The sequence below is a fragment of the Rhagoletis pomonella genome, unplaced genomic scaffold, assembly GCF_013731165.1.
Source record: "Rhagoletis pomonella isolate Grant_MI unplaced genomic scaffold, Rhpom_1.0 Rhpom_scaffold_00004, whole genome shotgun sequence".
Classification (NCBI taxonomy): Eukaryota; Metazoa; Arthropoda; class Insecta; order Diptera; family Tephritidae; genus Rhagoletis; species Rhagoletis pomonella.
Window position 1 is genome coordinate 3,869,464 of NW_023458558.1, and position 25,990 is coordinate 3,895,453.

Below are 25,990 nucleotides of genomic sequence, written 5' to 3' on the forward strand. Positions count from 1 at the left end.
CGTCTCCACCTTTATCGTCTTCTTCATCTGAAACTTAATGTTTATGCCCATTTGCATCTTCATCATCAACTTCATATTCATCATCATCTTCATCTTCAATATAATCTTCATCTTCATTGTCAAATTCATCACCAACTTCATCTTTATCGTCATCTTCATGTCCATCTCCGCCGTCATCGTTATATTGATCATCATTTTCATCTCCAGCTCCATCTACTTTTTCATCGTCGTCTTATTCCTCAACTTCCTCTTTTACGGTGCGACAATATGACGACCGTAAGATGTCTCTATCGTAGGGATTACAAGACGTTCTGCTTACTTACTTACTTACTTACCTCATCACTTGGGTGCTAAAGCTTTCCCGGCCTTGTCCGAAAACTTTCAAAGCTTGATTTAAATCCATATTTTTCACTTCTGCGGAAAAAATTTGGTTAACGCTTCTTAGGACCTTAGAGTTTCGGCTAGTAGTTCTAAATCAAGCAGTCGACGGAGCACCGATTAATATCGCGCAATCACTCGAACTAACGTATGGAGCATCTGCTTGCTTAAAGTGTTTAACAGTCTCGTAACGCGGCTGGTATGAATTGCATAAGTCGTAGGTCCTAAGCTTCAAAAGTAAACTTCACTAATGGATGGTACACGTATTTTGAATTTCTAATAGGAGTATAACTTAAAACATATTTTTCGTTACAAATATGTATGTATGTAAAGCTTGAGAAGCGTTTTTTGCGCTCTTTCACGCCCCATTTTCCAACAATTAACAAAATGACAACACAAACTTTTAACTAATTTGGAGCGATACCAAAAATTTAGCAAAGAGTGTAGTTAGTTACCATCGTCTGCACTTTGGCCTCGCATGAAAACAACGACGACGACGACGAGCTGCTGGCTGCTGGCTGCGTCTGTGTCCATCCGATGTCAGTGACGCATACGCGCTGGTTCGCTCACTGGCTTGCTGCCCCTTTTTTTGGCATCTGCATGCAATCAGAGGTTTGTAAAATATCTGTACTCGTACATACATATGTACGCTTCAAGGTATGTAGTAGTTATTCAAAGGCGGACCTTAGGTAGGGTAAGGCATTCTGCGTATGGTTATTGCTTATTTTCAATAGGTTATTTCCTTATTCCTTACACTATTACATTATTTCGCGGAGCAGTCAGTCCGTTCTTCTGAAGTGGCTTCTTACTTTATACATACCTGATGTTAGTGTTTCTACGAGTATAATTGAAAAAATTGAAATTGAAAATTTCCTGCTCTATCAATTATGTCTGTATACAAGGCGAATTCATACAAGGTGGTGTTAGCGGAGCAGCTGATTTCAATTCGAAATGTGCCGACTGTCAAAATGATGTGTTTCCTGCACATTTTTGAAGTAAAACTTCTTTAGCGGTTGTTGATTGTTAGCTGTAAAATGTTTGAATCAGTAGGATCTGCAGTCACTCGGCATTATTTTCAACATTTTGTTTGTTTGTTTTATTGATATTTTTATTGATATTTTTATCGATATAAATTAATCGTTATTGTAGAGATATTTATGAACGCATTTATCGTCACGGCTATCGATATTTGTAACGACACAACAATCGATTTTGTTGTCGATATTTTTATCGAAATAATAGCCGATTTTGTTGTCTAAATTTTGTATGGTTTTTTGTTATCGATATTTTTATTGAGACTTCGACACGATTTGACATTTTATGACATGACATCACATTATATCATCACGCGACAGAACATCACATGATATAACATCATACGACATCCTATCACATCACTTCACATCACATCAAAAAGATATAAAAGATAAAAACAAAGATGAAGACCAAGGTAAATTTAATCACTTTACTTTTATAAGAACAATAGAGTATAAATATAAAAACAAGTATAAAGGAAAACAGAATAACACGAATAACAGAAAAAAGATAAAGTATAACCTTACCTATAGTACTGAAAGACCCTATCTCACATCGTCGCTGAAATCAAAAAAGCCGTAACTAAGCAAAAATCCATAATTTCCTATTCGAATTATTATGATGCATTTCATCGAATTAAATGTATGCACATCAATTTAAGCAATAAGAAAAAATTAGTTAGGTGCGCTTCTTTGCATTTCAGCGACTACCTGAGTTAGGGTTTTCTTTATTAATTCATAATTAATTTCATAATTTATTATTGTAGTTTTTTTTTAGTGCTGCCGATAACACCTTGTATGAATTCGCCTTTTATGTATACTTGGCTATGGCGCACATCATTCTCAGACCACCATTGCTTAATACGACTATTGGCGATTCGCAGTTTAAACTGTGCACCTTTCAAAACTGCAACTAAAATTGGGGCTAAAAACTAGTATCCCCTTTAGCCAATTGCTGGATATGCCATTGTTAATTCTTCTATAAGCATTTTGTATTTGGATACATGTACGCGTTTTGAAAATTTTTTCATTTGTTATTGCTGCATTGTCACGAATATTTTTGGCGCCAACAAGCCATTATCTTAATTTGCTGCATTTATCAAGTTGCAGCAGCTAAAACAACAGTAATTCCACACAGCAACAATGCAAAAGCCATAGGAAGAAAAAACATACACAATTCTTTTGTCCAGTAAAGCAGAGGTCGCCCTGGTCACTAGTGTTAATATATGAGACCCCGCGCAGATGCAACAAAAACGTCATTCACTTTTTTCATTTAAGCTCTTTTACCATAACTCGCTCTTCTTCTTCTTCTTTTACACGTTGCATGCAAATAAATTTGATAGAATCTGAAATTAACGAAAGAAGTCCTATGTATGTATGTATATGTACGCTTCCTTTAATGGTTAATTGAAATGCGATAGAGGTGTCCGGCAGCAGCTTAAGCAAACACATAGCCTTGCAATTTAGCAAGTTACACAACACACACACCAATTCATTCCCCATTCGCATCTCTCGAAAGTAGGCGCTGACTCAAGCTGTTCGGATTGTTTTTTTTTTTTGGCTGCAAATGAAATAATTGTTTTTGCGCCTCAAAGTAGGCTAAACGCATACGTACTGATTTATATGGCAAAGTTTTTCACACATTAGTGTGGCAACTTGCAACTTTGAAGTTGCAGCAACTGGGAAACAGTTCGTATTTTCCAGCGTGCACACACGCATACACTCATACACACACGCATGCATGCATACACTTGTATATGAAGTTATAAGAACACTCTAAGTGTGTCCACTTGAAGGCTTAGGTGCGCGTGTGTTTAAATTTTCAGTTGCCGCATCGTCAATTGCGTTGCACAAAAACTTTGTTGCTCGCACTGCTGCTGTCGCTGTCGCTGTCACTGCCGCTGCCGCTGCTGCTGCTGCTGCTGTGTTTTAAATTTACGATTTGGCAGGCTGCGTTGCAGTAAATTTTGTGTCATTTGGGAAGTTATGGTGGATTTCTTGCGAGGCTTTGCTTCACCACTTGCAAAAAAAAAAACAAAAAAATGTTAAATAGTTGTACAAAATGGAACAAAAAGAAAGGTAACGAAAACTCGCACACTAATATTTCTATGCACAGGATGTAGCGAAACGAAAATGATTAGTTAATTCGTCTGGTGACGCAAAGTTACAAAAGTTTCTTTCGACAAATGAAGTGGACTACAAACCAAAAAAACAAAACAGAACAAGCGCTTCAGCCAAAATTGGCACTTAGATGGTGAAATTTTATGTTTTGTTAAATAGAAAGAGACAACAGCGAAAATTGCGTTAGATAATTTATTATAAACAGCAGCCGTTTTTCTCTTTTAAAAAGTAGTTTCTTATATTTTGTTACATGTAATTAAAATTACAAATAACTACATACCTTAAATCTAGGACCTCAGGCGTCGTACAAAGTTTTCCATATTGCTAGGATATTTGACTAAGTGGATTATAGCAGGACAGTCCTTTCTTCTCTGTGCAAGCGAATGGAAATTCCTAGTGAAGTCAAGTCCTTCTTCATCTGATCTCTCCGACGTAGAGCGCGCTCTGAGTTAGATACTTTAAGGCTGAAGCATTTCCATTTTCCAATCGAACGACATGGCCAAGCCAGCCGGGCTGCTGTAGTTTAATTCGTCGCACAGCTCATCGTTGCATCGTCTGCCGTACTCGCCGTCGCCAACACGTAGGTGTACGTGAATCTTGCGCAAAAAAGAATGAGCGAATACAAGATTGCGCGTTCCTCCGAGTGATGACGTCACGATAGAACAAACTTTGCGCGAAAATTTCTATGATGACGTCACACAAAGAGTTGGTTCTCTTAAATTCGCCAAGAAGAAAGTAGCGCTACGGCTGAATGTGCCACCTCTGTCTCGATAATACACCATGTGTCGCAAAATCTTTCTCTCGAATGCACTAAGACCACGTCATCGGATGTTGTCATTGTCCATACCTTCGCGCCATATACCAGCACGCTCATGATGAGTGACTTATAGAGTGTAGTTTTCGTACACCGAGAGAATACTTACCCCTGAATTACCTACTCAGTCCAAAGTAGTACTTGTTGGTAAGAGTGATTCTGCGTTGGATTGCGATGCTGACCACGATCCAGAAAATAAAGGTCGCGCCATTCGCGGACCGCTAACCCTCTCTTCGTCGATTTGACAGCATCCACCCAATCGCTGACGTCATAATATACTTTTGTTTACATTCACTGTTGCCAACTTGATACTTTTCGCACCAAATTTAGTGGGTATTCAAAACGCGAACATTTTTGCGTTTTGTGCTTGGTGCGTGTTTGGTGCTTTTGTTTTTAGTTTGAAGACTTCAAATTAGAAAATCTTAAAAAAATGGAAGCCAAATTTACAAAAATTTAAACTAAATCATGGCACAGTGACAATCATAACCGACAACGAAATATGTGGCAGCACCTTCAATCAAGCCAGAAGAAATCTTCCGTTGTGCAAGAAACATTTTTATTAATTTGAATCGGCATCCATACAATAATATTACGTATTCATATAAAGGCCATAAAATTCACCAATAAACATTTTGTGCTTTTTCACATTCAAAACTTGGCAATACTGCCTTTTGTTCGATGCTTCCTCTTTTTCTTGTCGAGTTCGTCTTGCTCTCTCATTCTGGTATATTTTGACGTCACGGCCAGTTGCTCTCAGCTCGATTGGCGCAATCTTGTATTCTATCATTCTTGGATGCTGACATTATTATCGGTGTTAATTCCGGTTCCCAATTGAAGAGAATATTTTCTGGACATCAAAACTGTCAACAGTGACGTCAAAGGCGCGAATGTGCTTACTGTTTCCCGGATGACAGGAGATACGCCGTCTTATCCTCGTTTACTACCAGATCCATTCGCTTTGCTTCCTTATCCAACTTGGAAAAGGCAGAATAGGCTTCGTGGTTTTTGCTACCAATGATAAGCATGAAATAAGAACACAAAAAAAACTATTTTATATTTGAACAACGTTATTTAACTTATCTGGGGTTTTAGACTAATGACTATCGTATGAAGCATACACAGGTTTTTGGATTACGGACAGCCCTGCTGTGAATTGTTAGACACTAGTTGAGGTTCCTAAGGAGAAACTGTCTCGCACCATCTCATGCTTCCAAGTTTGAATATACACAAAGTGAAGAATGCATGACATGTGAATATAATGAACACAAAGGCACACTAGCACACCTACAGTGCCACTCTTCCGCTTTCTGAATATCGTGTCTCAACTACCTTTGGATCTGCTTTTTTCTCCTCACAGTAGGAAATTGCCCACCAAGGGATTAGAAAACTATTAAAACTCTCATAAAAGTGCATTATGACTACCGCCAAGCATATTTCAGGCTAAAGTAATGGGCGTATGTTAGACCTGTAAGATACCGAATAGTAATGCGGTTTTATATATGCCTGCTTTGGTATATTCCACTAGACGAGAACTCCACAGAAAGTGATGCGTTCCTAACTACTTCCTCAGTGTTAGACTTCCACTAAAGTTTCCCATCTAAAATTAAGCTTTACTACTTAGTCCTATCACAAAATGCTAGGCGAACGCCTCCAGCTAAGGGAAGAATCGCACGAGTTATCTTGTACTCGTATTTTCTTCTGCGTTAATGGCTTTATAAGCAAAACATCAAATTTCTTAACACAAAATATTTATACAAACATAATCAAAATGTCAACCTTAACTAAGGATAATTTATTATTAATCTACCATAAATGAAGTGGTCACTTATGGAAGCCAAGCATCACAAAGTTAATCAGCAGTCGAATAAATGGTGAGGATATAAATAAATTGTCATACATATTGTACATAAATACGCACATACTACTTACAAGGTAACAAGGCACAAGCTGATATGACTGCTCTGCCGAAGGAATGTACATATGTATATATGTATAAACCGTTAGTCAGTTCAGCATATCTGTACGTACTATAACAGCATCTTCGAAATATATTTAAATACATACAATAATTAATCAAATACGAATGCTCATCAACGACATAGCCTGCAAGCTAAAGAGAATTAGACACAAGTACAATTTAAGGGTATAAGTAAAGAAAGATTAAACAGTATAATTAATGATTGTACAGTAAATTAATTGGCAGTTAATCATTTTTGCAATTTTTATCATTTAATATGGAAGGAAGCCAGTTTATGTTTCTGTATTTAGCGACCAACAAGTGATGCTAAGCGCCAATACAGTGAAACTTGCTAGTCGTAAAACTTTTAGTTTGCGGCCCCTTGCCTTAAAATTTCCAATGAAAAGTCAAAGAGTTTTGAGAATTTGTAGCTGTAGGTAGTTAAATTCCAACAACTTTGTTGTACATCCTAGCCATGTCGCAATTGATTTAAATTTTTCTGGTAATCTAGTTAATAATTAGCAGGGCCGAAGAGTTTAAGCTTATGCTTGGAATTGCTTGTAATTGCTTATTCAGGGTTTCCAAGCTTAATTTTAACGACCATGCTTATTTTGCTTATTTAAATGTATAAAGCTAAGTATGGACCTTCTAAGTAAATGGTCAAGAAATAAATTGCTATTAAGTATTTCGTGTGTGTGTGTGTGTGAATGGTAGTGTCCATGTAGTTTTGACATCTGATATTTTACAGCCTACTGTCTGACTTTTTCCTTACGAAATAATGGAACTTGCATATATTTCTTTTGAAAAAAAGGATGCCTTGTACTCTTCACATACAAACATTAGCAAACCATAGTAGAAAGCTCAGTACTGCTTAACAAAATTTGGCTCAATAAATTTTTCTTCACCATTTCTTCGGTTTTTTTATTCTTCGAACTAAAAACATTTTAACAAATAATGTCATAAAAACAAATTTTGTTTTTATTAACCCGTAACTTCAATTGCATTTCTGCTTAGATAGGAAAATTTAAAACCAATGGCTCGTCTCTATGGGAAGGCATTGGTGTTATTGAAGAGATTTACATAATTTATCTAAAATGGAGAATAACGAATATTTACGAAAAAAACAACTTTATAAAAAACGAAACATTAAACTGTAATTAATTATTGTTGTTTTGCGAGCAGATTTTCAAACATATTTACCAATGCTTTAGTGCTTAGCTAAGCGCTTAAAATGGATTTTCTCGTACTTATTTTCTTCGGCTCTGATAATTAGGAAGTCTAAAAATCAAACGGGACAATGGATGACGGAAATTCTTTTCAAAATAAAACAAATAATTATTAGTTTAACCTGCTACAGAAGCCAAACGTTAGTTAGACCAGGCTAATGCTGTTCTTTCGAAGTAGCTAAATCTATTTATATGCAATACGAGCAGTTGGTGCTTGAACTGTGGCTCCGTTGGTGGGTTGCCTGTACATTGTCGTAATAATCTATCAGAATGAGATCTCTAGTAGATAAACATACATACGTAGGAACATATGTATGTTACATGCAATGCAAATTTTCTAAAAATCCATTCGCCATTATGCATCCGCCTTTTTTGAAAACCAATTTCAGTTTTGTAATCAGTGATTCAAAGAACATTTGGATATCAAATTTCCTAAAAATCTGAAATTTGTTTTTAAATCTATCCGCCATTTGGAATTTTTAAAAACTGTTTTCGGATTTATTTATTATTTATTTTTTATTTAATCCATAAAGTATTCCATTTCCTACAGATCACAACAAAATATAAATAAGAAGTACAAGCTAAGTAATTTAATTAATTCAGTATTGATTTGAAACGGGCTTAATTCCTTTAGAGCTGTGAGTATAGAAGCATTCGAAGCATAATGAGTTCTTACCATCTCCAAAGAGAAACGGACGTTATGTCTTAAACATCTCTGTGGCAAAGCGAAATGGATACGTCCAAGCAAATATGGATAGTCTATGACGCCACATACTAAGCCGTAGACCAAAGTAAGGGAGAATAGTCCACCTACAACCTAATGACTTAAGATTAATGAGTAGACATCTATATCGGTAGGAGGGAATATGGAATTTCTTCCCATCACTTCTTCATAGCTCTTTCTTTCATCATCGTTACCATAGAAGTTATACTAATGGGGATATTTAAATAGAACTGTGAATTATTATTGCTAAGTACAAATATTTTACCCAGCGAGCCGGAAAACTTAAATAAAATACGGCTTTTATGCAATTCATCTAGCCCGGAAACTTGTCTTGGGTGGACAAAAATTCTTATCGCATTCGATTCCGGCTCCAACAGGTTTCACTGTATGCATAAGTATATACTAATGTGCATACGTACATAAATAAATGTATTTGTTTACCATCGTATGAGTACCATAAATATATGTATATGTCAATCGCAGACACATCTTAAAGAAATGGCTTTCCCTGCGGCAGCACTGAAACCGAGAATTTGTTTGCGCGTAATAAATCTTGGTTTAACAAATGTTTCCGGTCAGCGCACCACAATATATCATATATTTAAATAAATAAATTTTAGTGAATCGAATAAGCAACAAAAAAATTTCGGTCGGCCAGTTGACCACGAAACTGTCGAGCCTTTTACATACTTATGTTTTTATATGCATATATACTACATTCATACATACATACATTCTACATACATATTTACATATGCGTGTGACAAACGACGTAACTATTAACTGCAAAACAGAACCCGAGTCAAAGGCGAAGTCAACTTAGGGTATTGAAGAAAAAAAAATAGAAGCAAGAAAAAAATGCATAAACATTGGTGAATTTACAGTACAACGAATGTAGAGCAAACTTGGGGGCGCTTTTTTTTACACACATCACTCCTTCACCTAAACTGAGGATAAATGAAGGCAATTACGTAAATCGATACCGCAAATGAAACCGAGCACATCGAACGATGCAGCTACGCAGGAAACCAAAGAACCGAAAATGATATCGAGGTGTGCTGGCCATGGCAGACCAGCAGAACTCCATACATACATACATACATACATATGTATTCAATAAAGGCAGGAAAGCTTACCAAAAAAACGAAGCGTGTTAGCTGGCAGCTGAATAAAGGTAGCAACATAAGGAAGCTATAAAGTGAGGGCGTATGTATGTATATAAGTACACACATATGTACTTGTGTATGTTTGTAAAAAAAAAGGCAATGTTTGCATACTCAGCTCCAGGCAATGATGAATCGTCTGCGAGGGCGATTAAGGAAAAGCTATTGACCGCAGTTAAGAAAAAAGCAAAGCAAAGCAGAAAGTGAGGATGGAGTCAACAACTGAAAGGATTGTAGGAAGCTGTTCAAAGAAATTGAATGAAGCTATTTTATAAAAAAAAAAACAACATTTTGTATGAAATTAACTGGTAAATTTTGGTAATTCTACTTTTAATTATAATGTCCACCGTGTGGGATATATTAAGTTCTTCTTATCTAACGTCAGGTTCAGAACCTGCGATCTTTAATAAAATCCCTAAAAACTTTAAATGAAATTAGCAATTTTTACTATTAGAACCCTATCTTCAAAGAATAGTTATTGAAGTCACACGGGCTATGTGGGCTTGTAGAAAACTTTTTGTAAAAATATGCGGACTGAACTCAAATATCATAGAGTGTATTTACCATATGATCGTCCACCCGATTGGACTGTACGGATTCGTAGTGTGGCATAGTAACTTTAAAAAAAAAAAAACTGTCAATATACGTCTCAGTAAATTATGTACAATGTCTCACCGCTACTGGATCGATAATAACCTGCTCAACTGCGGCTCTAGAGTCGCTTATCCATACATACATATGTATTTATTTGAGAAAGAGCTGGCACGAGGCGACGACAGTTTCAGACTACACAACCAAACGAATCGGCTTCGGCATTAAGTTCCAAGTGAAAATGCCAGATCATGATAATTGGGCAAACGGACTACCCGCCCTTTTTACTAGATACGTACTTCGGTACGCAGACGGTTCGAGGATGAATAACTGAGCAGGTGCAGGTGTCTGTGGACCCGGCACCAAACTCGCAATTTCATGCGGTGTTACAAACTGTAATATTAGTAGTTCTAATCTGCGCTGATTTAACCCCTGAAAAGCGTTTGAAGGGCGCCTTTATAGTTATCATTTCAGATAGCCACGTAGCCATCAGGGCTCTGTCAAAAAGGATGATGAAATTCAAACTTGTTGAAGACTGCTAAAACACTTAAAAATCAGGCAACAAAGAAAACAGTAACTCTATGCTGGCAGACCAGTCACTGTCGGTTCGAAGGTTGGCGCAAGAAGGATCCTGCACTGCCTTCCAGAACCATTCTGTCTTTTTAGTTATTCTTCCTCGAGAACTATAAATACTGAGTGGATACACTCTGAACATACTGCGATCCGGTGGAGCCCATAGATAGGCCAGGCTTTTTGGATACCCTTTCAATAGATCGAATGTTATCCAATTCTGAAAAACGTCCGCATGGGCTGGTTTGGGCCCATCTTTTCTTTGGACTGTAAATTTTTTCTTGCCAGTTTTGAAGAATTTCAGTTGTAAAAGACTCCCTTAAATATCACTGTAATCGCCTAATCTACACCTTACACCAGAAGCATAACAATCCAAATGTTTAGTTTGGTTCCAAAAAAATGCACAACCCTTTACAAGCTTTTATTTAACTTGCTCTGAATGTAAGTATGTTTTATAGGGGCAAATCTTGCAATCAATTTCTAACCAACTTCCCGATGACCTAAGACATGAAACTTCACAGTTGGCTCAGAACCAATGTGTTGCCAATGCAACACTAAAGATGAACTAATCCGATAGGTGGCGCAGGAATCGAGATATTTGGTGAACCAGTATTTATGTTCTGATTTCGTTCATATTTAGAAAGCTTGTTTTAAAAATATTTATTTTTACAATTAACTTATTTTGTATACTTATCTTTTAAAATTTGTTTAATTTTGTTATTTATTTGTTTGTTTATTAGTGTTTGGCAAAGTGTAAGCGGTGATAGATGATTGGTATTAAATTTATGAGCGCACATAACTTGCATATGTTGCAAGGGCGGCACACAAACTCAACAACAACAATATTAAAATAAATATGTCTGAAAGCCACATATCGCAAACAACAACAACACAACTTTTGCAACAACACATGTAATTAATCACTTTGCGGCTGATTGCTAGGCGGAAATACGTTAGTCTTCCGAAATGCCTTAGCTTGGCTCAAAACGGCTGCACAAGAAGTTAGAATGAGCCATTTTGTTTGAAATCATATTTGTAACTTTGCTTGACTGCTTGCGGTAAATTAATGGTGGTGTTAGCAACACACACACACACACTTAAACTGTTACCAGTGCATGCAGATACTCATAAGTAGACACGAGGATATGAGTCAGGATCAACTTTCCAACAATCACATCTGTTAATGAGCGACCAAATTGGCATCGTTAGCTGAAATTGTTGTCATAATTTCATAATTTTTTCCGTTTCATAAAACCAAAATTCGAATGAAATTAGATAATCCATTTTATTCATGCTAGTGTAAGCGTAAGATTAATTAATATTTTTGACGCACTGAAAATCTGTTGTTTGTCCTCTTCTGGTGTTACGGCATTAAAAAAGCATGAGATTAATTGTATTGGAGTTGTTGAGCTTTAATTAAAACTAAATCATGTAAGCATGTGCAAGGATGTTGTGTTTCCCGAAATTACGTCAAATTATACATAATAATATGTAACACATTACTTTATCTTTTTTTCTCTGTAAACGAACTTTTACATATTTACATTTACGAGTATGCACAGATACTTAGCACAAGGAAACCTCAAAAGAATATATTCTCCAAGATCTCAAATTGGATTTCTGTTTTTGCGTTATTTTCCAAACAATATTTGATCGTTGAATTGAATTTTTTTTAGATCAAAAATGATTTAATATACACATACATATGTATGTCTACAAAGAAATGTATTCTTATCTACTCGTATTAAAGTAATTAATTTTTTCACGAATTCATACATGGGATTTTTTATTTTATTATCCATTGCAATTGATGTATTATCGGAGGTCAAGTATATATAAAGAATGTACACGAAAAAAACTGGTCGCACATAACCAAGCATAGCTCGGTTAATCATAACATTAAAATAAAGATCGGTAGACACTTAAAAAGCTGGAAGCATTTTCCACCTTACTGCATCATTTCTTTTTAGTAACAAAAATCAGTGTAGAAACGAGGACCAAGAAAGAAATCGATCGCGAGTTAATATTGCGCAAAAAGCTGGAAAATCCCAGCATGTTCCATAACGACATCGCAAAAAAGCTAAAATTTCCAAAGTCTACCGTTACTTATGTGCTTAAAAAATACAATGAATGTTTATCTTTAAAAAGGAACCCTGGTAGTGGCAGAAAAAAAGGATTTTCTTGCGAAATTAAGGCAAAGGAAGTGTTATCTGCTTTTAAGAAAAATCCTGGACTTTCGGTAAGAGATGTCGGCAAAAAATTAAACATGTCGTCTTCGTATATACAAAAAGTATGCAAAACAGCAGGACTACGTTCTTACAAAGTGAATGCAGCACCTAATCGCAACGGTAAGCAAAATTTGTTGGCGAAACAACGTGCTCGGAAATTGTACGACAGTCTCATACTAAAATTTGGCTGTATTGTTATGGATGACGAATCGTACGTAAAAGCCGATTTTAAACAAATCCGGGGCCGCGAATTTCACACTGCAAATAAAAGAGGCAATGTTGCAGATAAATATAAAAACAAAAAGTTTGACAAATTTCCCAAAAAGTTTCTCATTTGGCAGGCAATTTGCCAATGCGGCTTCAAAAGTGATCCTTTTGTAAGCACTGGTACAATCAACCAAGAAATTTATGTTAAGGAGTGTCTACAAAAGCGACTTTTACCTCTTATACGGCTTCATAAAGATCCAGTGCTTTTTTGGCCTGATCTCGCGATATGTCATTACGGAAAAATGGCTTTAGGATGGTAACATAGAAACAAAGTGTATTTTATAGCAAAAGAGGTGAATCCACCTAATTGTCCAGAGCATCGGCCGATCGAAACCTACTGGGCCGTTATGAAATCCAAACTTCTTAAGACCCACAAAGCTGTAAAAATCGCACAACAATTCAAAAATAAATGGCAGCTGGTTTCCAAGGAAATCACTGAAACTTATGTGCAAGGGCTAATGAAGGACATAAAGTCAAAATTGCGATCGTTTGCTTATTACAAGGAGAATTAACTCTTTTTTAACGAATTTCAATAAAACTAAGTTTAGATGTAAATATATGTAAATATCGTTGAATTCCATTAATATATTTATGTTTTAGAACGTTTTAACTGTGACCAGTTTTTTTCGTGTACATTCTTTACATACATCATCAAGGCTGGTATATTTAATAACTATATTTCAGCCGAGATATTTCACACAAAAATTAAAACAATTTGAACTATTCTAAAATATATTTATGTAGTAGTTTTTACTGCACACCAACTGATTTCTAATTAATATATCCATCTAGACGTTACTTAGTTTAAATTTAAAAATTTTACCGAACCAGATTGTGAGTTGAAATTTTAAAAGACAATAAAGAAAATATATCCGAACCGATCAGCGATTATTCAAGATTTTTTACAAATAAAGTTAAATTTTATTTAAGAACACATGACAGAAGTGCCATGCTTCATATGTTTCTATTTCTGGACAGAATCTAGGCTGTGACAAAGAGTTTGAAGTTAGTTAACTAGACTTAAAATGCCAACGGTTTTTAAAATTATGTTATTCCTGTTTGTTCATTAAAATTAAATATTTTAAAACATTTTCAATGTAACAGTAATTTTTAAGTAAATTTTAAATTCATTCATTGGATGTTGATTTTCACGTATTTTGTGTCAATTCTATTAAAGGGAGAGGCTCAAATTTCAAACGGCCCGGAGACTTACGAGTAATGTACTTACACATGCAATCTATAATGATGTAGCTTTCTGCATGCTTTTTAAAGTAATAACAATAAATGGCCACACTCAACACAAACTTAATTTACCCTTGAACGCGTTAAGGATAATGAAAAAAAAGAGTATGCCGCATCAAGCAAGTTTAATGACGGCCAACAACTCTGTATGAATACGTATAAATCATTATTATATGCATAAAAATTAATTAACAATTTAAGCATCGCATCGGCGGATTTCACTTTTTTCCATTCATTGATTGCATTCTTTTTTGACATATTAATTATTATTTTCACCTTTATTAATATTATTCAGATATTTAATCTTTTTTTACAACGATTTTATTACAAGCATTATAAATGGCATATATGTATGTACACTAGGGTGCATCGCACTCGATACAAAAAAAAAACAAAAATTCGGTACGGTTTTTCCATCAGAATGATAAAATTTCTTATACTATTTTACTTCCGTCTAAATATTTCGGAAAATCGAGTTATTTATGATTAAAATGAAATTTCAAAAATACCATTTCCAATAAACCAACTCAACTGATTTCTCTTCTGAGTTAAGTTTAAAATGTATGCATAAAAAATTAAAAAAGAAGAAATGTATCAACGGAATCAAAAAAAAAATTTATTTTTTGAAGCATTTTCAAATCGGTCCAGCTCATGTAAAACTATTTTTAGTGAAGCACCCTAATGTGCATACTAGTATGTATGTATGCAAATAAATTTAATTGCGTTGTTTAAATAGCGAGATGCAGAAACAAGCGTGTGGCTTGCGCCTATATTGACGGCTGTCAAAAAGATGTTGTTTAAAATAAATTCATGGCATCATCATCCATCAAGCAATCAAAAGTCAATGTGTGTATTTACGTACATAAATAAGTACATAACATGCAGTTAAGCTGCCATCGATCAGCGCGTTCAGCAAGCAAACCGCTCAAAAAATAAATATACATACATACGTACGTACATACATAATTATGTACGTACATACGTACATTTTTTTATTCCCCCCTAGGAGCAATTTCAACTTCTGTTTTTTAGCGCCTAAGTAAGTTTAGCAGAGTCAAATAAAGCACGCCAACTGTTCCAACTGACGGCAATTGAAAATGTCAAATGTAGCGCTAAGTCCTTCGAAGAAGAATTTTCTCTTCCTCTGCTTTCATCATTGGGTTCCGAGTTGATTACTTACACAGCTGCAGCATTTAGGTCTATTCGTACGACATGACCAAGCCAGCCGAGCCGCTGCATTTTAATGTGCTGCGCTATGCCGATGTCGTTGTTAAGCTTATATAGCTTTCTCTCGAACACTCCAAGAGTCGCCTGATCGAGTGTGGTGATGGTCCATGCTTCTGCGCCATATAGTATGTAGATACTCGTAGCACCACGAGCATTATGGGTGACTTATAGAGGGCGGTTTTTTTACCTACAGGATTAAACCTTAAGGGACACAATGTGCTCTGCATTTTCCTGTTCCTGATCAGGGCTAATCACTCCTATATTTGACAGGGGTTTCATTATTCTGCAATGGGCAGTGACAGATAATGTAGAATTTGATTCGGTTTCAGGACTTAGTCTGGCTGTTACCTTTCTTTCTTTCCCAATAACGTTGCGCTTCCTCTTTCATCCATATACCGACGGCTGAGTGGAAGAGCGACTTATCCCGGCAGCCGATTCGAAAACGCCCTATCGCGGAATATGGCTTAAGAACACTCTAACCGATACTTTTACCGAAAAGGTCCCTATCTCAGAATTTGGTTGAAGAATGCCCTATCACAGCTGCCGATATATTGAATTTACATTGAGATAGGGCATTCTCGAACCATTTGCTGAGTTAGAATGTTCTTCGAACAAATTCTGAAACAGGGCGTTCTTGAAAAATTTTCTGAGATAAGGCATTTTCGAACCGACTGCCGAATTAGGTCCATCTTTCACTCAGCTGTCGATATAATAGTTTTTCCTGGTGGAGCTCAATGCGGGACCAATAAATAGTACTGTGCCCATGAATCTCTCTACAGGCTCTTTTCTGGCGATAGCATCTGCCACTTCATTCATTGCCCATGCTAATAAAAGGAGCCTTCTTGCTGCGATTAGCCAGTCATGGAGCCTCAGTATACTAAATATGACTATGCGTCCACTTTTTTCCCATTCGTTTGCCCCGTTTGTTCTATTGGCGAGGAATATCTTGAAATTTTGTGAAGTTAAACACCGGGAGGCATGGGCCCACAAAACGAATTCGCAGTTCCTTGTTCTATCCTACATATAATCACGAGAAAAGATGTTCCTCTGCATTGTCGCCTAAGATGAGCCTTTCTGTAAACAGTAGATCATCTTTCTTGATTAAAAATAATTTTTTATTTTCATTGGACCTGACACCGAACTTGATATTGTAATGGGTACTTGGCCCATGGTATTTCAGGCCGAGATACTAAAAATCTCAGTTTATAGCGGACTATATTTTGAAAAAGATTTAAAAATGACTTTATGGTTATCTTTTCAAATATCCAGGCGGCCATAAAAGCCCTATCCTATAGAGCATTACCTCCATGCTCGCCTCGAAGTGCTTAGATACTATCCAACTCTTGGCGACAAGAAACACGGTATCACTATGCTGGGGAACAGAATACTGTGGAATCGTAGATAACCGTCGACGAATTGGCAAGGGAAAGCTCATCATCTCTACTTTTAGGGCCTGAATAGTTTTGTGCAAATGAAATTTAGGAAAAGTTTAGTCAAGAAATAATTACACTCGGAGGTTTGGCATTGCCTGCCGAGAGGCGACCGCTGTTTAGAAATTTTTTTTTTTTTTTGATATTGGTTTGACCAGGGGCCGATATACGGAGTGGTAGTATGTACCTCTAACCCCAACGGACGCCTATTAATTGGAAAGGATCGACATTTGAAAAAATGCTGGACTATAAGATCGTCCATTCTAGCACTAAAATAGCTCCCTTGCTAACTTTCATGGCAAAAAGTTTTTTAGACCGAAAGCATTGCTAAAAGTGCTGCTCCAACAGTTGCAATGGCCGAGTGTGCAAACCACTGGCATGTCAGTCGAGAGATCCGAGCTAGTATCCTCGGGCAGCGAATTTTTTATTTAATTTTGTTTCTTTCTTTAATTTTTAGATTTCATCGGTTTAACAATAAAAATATTTTTTTTTTCATTTTATTTAATTTAGTTTTTTATATAAATAATTTATATTATGTGAATCGAACTTTCCCGCCATGGTAAAGTGTTTCTTTTATTGCTACATTTTGAAAACTTATAGCTAAAAAAACAAACAGAATACTTAATGCTATAGCCTCCTCGCTACGCTCAGGTAAAAGCATTTCCTTGCTTATTTTAGAGTTACTGTGTTTCCCTTAATATTACGCAAAATTTACTCAATTTTAGAAGCTTTTCCTTAATTCACGTTGATGCAGAAAATAGTGCGTCATTAATTTAAAGAAGTAAATTTTTTAAATATAAGTAATAATTTGGCCAGTGCTGTTAAGACGAAGTTAATTGCTTTACTGGCAAATGTCGGCTGTGGCGTCGCGTGCAGACTGCTGCTTCTGGTTCGAGTCCGGTTGGAAGTGGTTAGAGTAAGCTAGGTCAATTATTTCAATTTAAATATAAATTACAAATTGTAAAATGAATTTCATATATGGAAAACCCTAAATACTGAAATATTTATCATAAAAAATAAATGAGATACTTTTTTCTTTTAAATACGATTTAAAAAAAAATGCAATAAAACAAATTTAATAACAAATAAAAAAAATATTTAAAAAAATCAAAATCCTGCTCTGGGAAGACTCTATCCTTGCAACCCTCAACCAGCAGTCCAGAGCTTTGCTCATTGCGACTGTTTAAGCGCCATGTGCAAAATTACATACTTATTCTTTTGACGGCAAGTTAATTTTTCTTAAGAAGAAAGAAATTAGTACTGAAAACGCAGGAATTGTGTTTTCCTTATATAGGGTCAAATCGTTTACTCATTAAGGCAGCCATGTCTTCGTAGCCATTTCAAGGTAATATTTCCTTAGAATAATATACTTTTTTCCTAGCATCAAGGAATGTAGCAGATCTTCCAATTAGGCTTTCGAAGGACAGAAAAGATCTTTTTGCCAGAATTAGAAGTAAAACACTTTTTTGGCGAAAAAATAATTTTTTTTTTTTTTCAAAAACCTCAGCGTTTCATTTTATTTTACTTTATTTTATTTGTAAATTACTATACAACTAACTAAATTCCCTACGAGGATATAAAGTTGTGTATGTTTGTATATGCTTATATACATGTGTGTTGATGTGTGTTTGTGACTGGCATATTGGCCAATGGATGCATGTCGTCACACACGCGCTTCATAATTCGCACAATGCACAAAAGCAAAAATTGGTTGGCGCACGCCAATACACCCACCCAGAAAAGCATTGCGCTCACAAACGCACTCGCATAAATACATGTGCGCGTAAAGCAGCACTTTGTATAAATATTTATATTCTTCTATCTATCTACCTCCCGCTCCCACTCGCTCCCACTCGCTTACGCAATCTATATGCCACTTGCGCCACGCCACTTAAATGCAATTTAACGGTAATTACTTAATGTGAAAACATAAATAATAATAAACAATAAGGCCAACAATGGAAAGGCTCAGTTATATTATTTTATTTTATCGTTTTCTTTTTTCTTTTTTTTTTTTTGGTAATAAATTTTTCCCATTAATGTGCGTTAAATTGCTTTTACTCATCAGCGACACGAGAGGCTAGGCGGTAAAGCGCCCAACATAACCGCAAAAACACATACATTTACATTTATCTGTGTTAAAAAGCGATTACGTGTAAGCCATTCTTAGCTTTGACCGCTTACTCAAACACTCAATCGTTTCGGTCAAGGCTTCAACGCTTTCGGCCACTCATCCACTCATCCACTCAGGCACCCTGGCGTATGAGTGATGTTTAAGGCAAGCTTATTAATTTTTTTCTTCTGAAATATTTGCTTGCGTTTCTGCTGGTTTTCTAGCTATGTATGTATGTATGTATGCTATACTTGCTGTTCCTGCTAGCGTTAATCCTCTAGGCTCCTGCCTAAGGTCGGATGTGAGACCCGTGTGTGTACAGCGCAACTGGCCAGTGACCGAGGCCAGCGCTGCGGCTGCGGCTGCGTGGGCGACTTAAGCAGAGGCTATGTTGTTGTTGAGTGCTCTCGAGGGCCCGTGTGTAGTGCACATTCGTTTACGTTTAAGCGGTTATGCGTGAAGCATTTTGCGCCAACCTCTTAAACTGCACACGTTTTTCGCTTTTCACCCTTCCTGTGGCATATTTATTTATTTATTTTTAATGCATTTAAATCGCATGCATGCGCACACACACACAGGCGTTCGCCTACGCTTGTAAAAATGGGAAAAATATGTAGAAAAAAGAAACGTAAAAATCGGCTGCCTTTGGCCCTGAGTTGCCCGTTAGCACTCACTTGTGCGCCGAAGCAGCGAATATCCTCTCAACAACCAATGTACAAGGGCAAAACGTTTGCTGCCTCTGTGTGTGCAGGGCCAAAGAGTTAAATGTGTGAAAATTTAAATGCTGCAGCATTTCATTGACTGCATAATACTTTAAACTGCTTAAGTCGACGAGTATCCATAACTGTCAGCAAGATTTTCAGCAAAGCACTGACATAGTTTAAAACATGTTAACATATGTATGTATGTATGTATGTATGTATGTACGTAGTATGTGCATAGTTGCTTAGAAGACACCCAAGCACACATACATACGTACATACATACATACATATGTAACTACTTATGCAAACGCAGACGTGCTTTATCCGTAAGTGAAACGCTCGCATATGGTCTTCTCGCTTCACTTCACTTCACTTCATTTGACTACATCTCTGCTCACCTTCCCCTTCTTTTTTGACTATTTAATGCAAATTTAGTGAAAATATCACCTTTTACTGGGTCACATGTGCATGAGAGAATCCGCTTACATTAGAGTTTACATTGTTGTTGGTATTTCATGGTCACTGCACGTTTGAATCAGTGTTGCCAGTTCGCAGGCAAATCGGATTTTCGGTCGAAAAACGGGATTTTTTGCCATCAAGAAAATTTATTAATTGATAAATAAGATAAAGCTGCTCTCTGTGGTAAATTAACGTAGTTCATATGAACCCTATCAGCAGAATTTCATTCACTTTAAATGAATTGTAATAGCAAATTTATTAGTTATACAGAAAGTAATTGGGAAAAATAAAGTGATATAAGTTAGAAAAACGTGTGGAGAACTCGAGAAGTTGTGTATTTTGATAACATTGAAAAAATTTCCAATCATTGCTTGTTTTGTTTCCAAATGTTTTGAGTTTATAAATTCTGAAAAGTATTTTGAGTAAATTTCTTGAAAAATTAGCTTTAGTGTTCCGTACTACCTCGCTGGTAGGAGTAAATTTTACGCTGCAATTGATACTTTTGTAGAGCATTCAATTCTGAAGAAAACCCACCATTGACCAAGATTATACCATAAAATGCCTCACAGCTGCAGAGTTTTGAAAAAAAATCAAAGTTTACGTGTATTTTATATGCGAAATCTTTGCACGCCTTCGGCGAGTACTTAATGTTAATATTAAGGTTTCGAGTTCTCAGGGAGATTTTTTTAGGTGTTTTCCACAAAATTTCGGGGTAGGAGTGAAAAAAAACCAATAGTCGCCAAAAAGAAGCACCCTACTTTACATACATACCTGCGTTTTATATCCGAAAGCATTTTATGTATAATAAATACATACAGCGCGGAATTTCTGTTATATTTTTAGTATAAAACGGGATTTAGGTTGTATTTAGACGGGATTTCATTGGCCCAGTTACTGGCAACACTGGTTTGTATGATAGTTTGCATCACTCATACGCCCCGTATGCTGTGCTTTTGTAGTGTATGCCACCAACGCTAAGCGGCAGTGGTTACGATGTAAGTGTATGTAGTGTTTAAAACTGATGTACTCAAAGGAAGATAATAATAAACGGATTTTATTTTCTTTAAAAGTTGTATATCTACGCGAGAAGAAGTTCCAATTAAAATTTAAGGATTTGCAAAAAAAAGATTAAAATTGCAGCCATTTGTAAACGCTGATAATTGAATTGAAAATTCCACTTGGCACTTGGTTAACCCTGAGCGACCTGTTATCAAGACACTGTTTGTTATCACTAGCAAGAGTTTAAGTGCAGAGTTTGAATAGCAACGAGACGGAAATTACACCAACAGGCAACTCTTATTCGTGGGTCTCGATAAAGCACAAAAGTTTTTTTTTAAGTTAAAATGCAAAAAATATAACGTACGACAAAAACAAAAAAAAAATTAAAAACACACGAAACTATGGGCCAAATATAATAAAACTATTTTTTTTTAGTCTTTTACTCTGACGTCAGGAATTTTTTAAAAGGACTTTGTAGTTTTAAAGATTCATTTATTTATTCTAAAAAATATGGGTTAACAATGCAAGAGAAAATTTGAAAACATTAATGTCTTTTGGTTTAAAACGAGGAATAGGTATTGAAAAAGAACTTTTAATACATTTTATTTTTTAAGCTTATAAAGTTGGGAACTCGAAATTCGAGGATGTGGTCATGTCAAAAACAAAAATATTGCAAATTTCCAAGAATACTCACGGATAAAATTGTATAAAGAAATTTTTAATACCCATTCATCCTTATGCAGCCAAAAATTTAATATTTTTTGAAATTTTAAAGTCGCTTGAAAAAAAAAATCTTGATATCAGAGAGAAGAAGTAAATATGCAGTTTTACTATATTTTGCCAAAGTTTTTTTTTTGGGGGGTTTTAATCAAGTGATAATTTTTGTCTGCAAAGTAACTACAGCGTACGCATCCCAAGCATCAGAGCGGCGACAACACACACATACGTACATATAACATGTATATCTGTACAAATCGCGTGCCGTGGTGTTAATGGAGATTCAACATTTGAAAGCTAATTTATATGTCTCTGAGTGTAGCTGAGTGCGCAAAGATGCTTGCCACAATTCGTTGATATCCGGAGATGCTCAGGGTTCGAATTCTACTGCAGGCAAGACGCAAATTAAATTTGTTTCTAGTTTTTTTTTGGTTATTCACTTCAGGGATGCTTTTTCAGAACGAACGCGGTCACTGAATTGAATATTTACCAATATACAGTACTTTCGCTGACGTTTATAGTAAGATCAATAACGTTTCTATTTGATTTTATTATTTTTTTCCTGAGTGTAGAAACTTCCCTGTTACTGCTAAGGCTATGCCATAAGGTTGCTTTTAGTATCAGAAAAACATTTATGAAAAAATTGCAGATAGAAGGTATTAAATATAAAGCTGCATTCCGAATACCTGGAACCGCACATTTTGTAATCAGTGTTCAGGAGCTATCCGGGACAGACAACTTACTTACAAAAAACTTCTCTACAAAGCTCATAAATTACCGGATAAAATTATGAAAACAATCGCACTACATAAACTCTTCAACACTAAATATTTCTTTGACATATTTTTTTAAATTACACTTAGTTTGAGTTTACAAACGCTTAACTTTTAAATCTCTTAATTGTGTGCTAATCAGTTCACAATTAAATCAATACAATTACTTAACTTACCTACATTACATAATTAATGAGCAAAATAAGAAGATCGAGATAGTTAATAGGGCTTGCCAAAATCTATCTCTTACTACGCTCGCACTGAAACCACCGCATGTCAAGTAGCCCACTCGTATACGTAGTTGAGCGTTAAGCAAAGTGGCCAATCAACATGATGACCATGAGCATAGGGTAGAACTACATAGTTTGGCGTTGAAACAAAGCAACAAAACACGCGGTAATAACTCGTAAGTAGACGTTCATTTTGTTGCTGCTGATCATCATCATCAACAGTTGAGCCATTTGCCATTCTTCGCCTATGTCAGCTCATTTATATATGTCGAATGTACACAAACACATATACATATACATATATGTGGATATGTACATTAGATCGTACCATCTTAAAAGGTAAAAAAAGTTACACATGCTGCCCTGAGTTTATATTTAGTAGTTTTGTAAACAATTTCTTTGGCTGAACCTAGAATCGCCTTTTTTACATTTGTCGGTGAACCCGCTTAGATTCGGAAACAATTTTTTTCTTAAATGCTTCTGGAATAATAGAATTACTTACTGCCTTTTGCAAAAGTTTAATGAGCTCAGCAAAAGAGTTTTAATTTGCTTGCGTTAGGCTGATAGGAACTGAGATCTAGTGCGTGCACCAAAAAATGTTCTCCCCGAAACACGAACAACGATATATCATCCTTCAAGCTCAAACTGTAAATGTCGAAAATACGTTGAAAATTTAAAAAAGACGACCACCCCATATTTTGCAGAAAAAAAATCGAAATTTCCTTCGAATCGAATCACTGCCATAGCAAAAATTTAATGATTTTTGGCAAGCTTTAATTAAATGGTATTAGGGTGGTACGTTAGGGTTGAAAAAATTGATATCTGGTGCGTAAGTATTAGAGAGGGATACTTGAGCTCAATGAACTTTGGAACACAAAAATTTTCGCCTCGAAACAAGAACATCGATACATCATACTTCAAGATCAGAGCGTAAATGCTGAAAATATGACGAAAAATACAAAAAGGTGGCGCTACGTTTGGTAACAAAAAAAAAAACATAAAAAAAATTAAAATTGGCTTGTCTAGAGTCGAAGTTGCACGTCGCATTTTTTTTTTTGGTACAGTCTAATGTACATATGTATGTATATAAGCGCAGATTGCATAGGCCACTGTCGATTCGCTTACTTGCACCTTGATGAGTGCAACCAACTGAAGTGTATTGAAGTGAAGTGGTATATGTAAGAGCCATTGTATATGAGGATCCCAAACTTATAGCCATGCATACTTCTAAGTCAATGTGCCAAATGTTATGCAATAAAATGAAGTGCGGCAGCTACTTGGCTTGCCAGCTGGTGGCGGCTGCCAGCAATCGGCTGCCGACCCAACTTGTTAGGCAACCAAGTCAGTCAGCCAGCCAGCCGTATCTGCAACTAATTTCCTACCACACTGACTGCTCACACCATACACTCGTAGCTGCTATGGCTCTGCTGCTCCTATTTGCGGTCGAGACAAATGCAAATTAGCAGTAGTTGAGCAAATTGCACACTTCATTGTTTGAGGCGACACATTAATACGGAGAGTAACGCCATGCCGCCGCCATCAACTGGACGCAGCAACGATGCAACAACGCTTTCAAGTAGTTGCTCAAGCACACGCTTGTTTAATATGCCAACGCCGCATGACACATACAAAACCAGCTAAATAGCTCTATATATACGTCTGGTCATAGGATTCTAATTATTTGACTATGTACTTGTATATGTAAACATGTATGGAATTTAATGGATGTGCTTGCATGTGTAAAATTATGTTAATTATATGTAGCAGAAAATTGTTGCAAGTTGCAAACTGCAACTACTACACGGCAATGCAGAGATTCTGGCTCGTCAACTTCGTGCCACTTCACAATAATTGATGATTAATTATGCAAATGTATGACGATTTTAGCAATTAGCAATTTTGCTGCGTGTGACATTCTACACAAATGTTTTTACACACAGTTGAACATTGAAACAAAAATTTTAATTCAGTTCGTTTCGCCATTATGGACAAGACTGTCAAGATATCTTAATCCAAAAATAATTCCAGATCGTGATATGCCTCTTGTTTAGGTAGGACATCAATTGTGGGTTGGTTATATGTATATACAAGTAATTTTTAGCAAAAAAAAAAACCGACTTCAACTCCCATATAAAAAAAAATATATATATATATATCCCATGATCCGCTGATCGCAAAAATAATTATCGAAATTGACGTGGTCCAAAGTTATGCGGTAACATACATAAAAAAAAAATAAAAAATAAAAAATAAATATTCCGACGAACTGATAACCTCCTCCTGTTTTGGAAGTCGGTTAAAACCAGATCTGGTTCCCTATTTGACAAGGACAAGGTTCAGTGGGTGTTAGATTCTTTTAAAGCGCTGAAAGCTGTAGGTTGGGATGGTCCTTTACAACAATAATTCACAGAAGCATTAATTTCGGACTGGGTTGGAAGGGCGTTTGATAATATTCGAGGATTCGAGGAGGGCGTTCGCCGGGGCCCCAAACATGACAGTTTTCAGTACTAGGTTCAAGCGCAAAAAGATCTCTCAAGCTACGTGGCTGTCTCCATATCGAAAAACGAGAAACCAAATAGAAGGAAGGAACACTTCCAGTGTTTAAGACGTGCGTACACTCCGCGGCCCAAACATCGACTCGGACCACTGCCTTGTTGCAGCCAAGATAAACACCCGCCTCTGTGCAGCAGAAAAGGAAAGATACTTATACGTATGTAAATATCTAATTTGATTTTAAATTGTATGTTTTAAATATGTATATGAATTTACCTTTTTTCGGAATTCCCTTGGGCACATAACCGCTCATTAACCGTACAAATGCAGTGCAGTGATGTGTTACTCGACAAGCTCTCAGCAGTGCCAATTAATCATTTCACGCAACGAAACCTTCTCGCGTTTTTTTACTAAATGTTAATTTAACTTTTTAATGTAATTATTCATTATTTATTTTTTTTTATAAGATTTTCACTGTGGAAATATTTTCTAGCAGTGAATTTTTTCTGATTTTTCAAAGGCACTTTTTA

At 36.0% G+C, this 25,990-nt stretch overlaps 1 protein-coding gene across 1 annotated transcript in view; it reads right to left on the reverse strand.

Annotated features, from left to right (window-relative positions):
• Positions 1 to 3,249: 3,249 nt before the first annotated feature.
• The window catches only part of LOC118736909 (transcription factor IIIB 90 kDa subunit-like), an 82,174-nt gene continuing 59,433 nt past the window's right edge, over positions 3,250 to 25,990 (reverse strand). The window contains exon 7 of the mRNA XM_036467041.1: positions 3,250 to 3,362. Coding sequence (XP_036322934.1) covers positions 3,250 to 3,362 — 113 coding nt within the window. The remainder of the gene's footprint in view (positions 3,363 to 25,990) is intronic.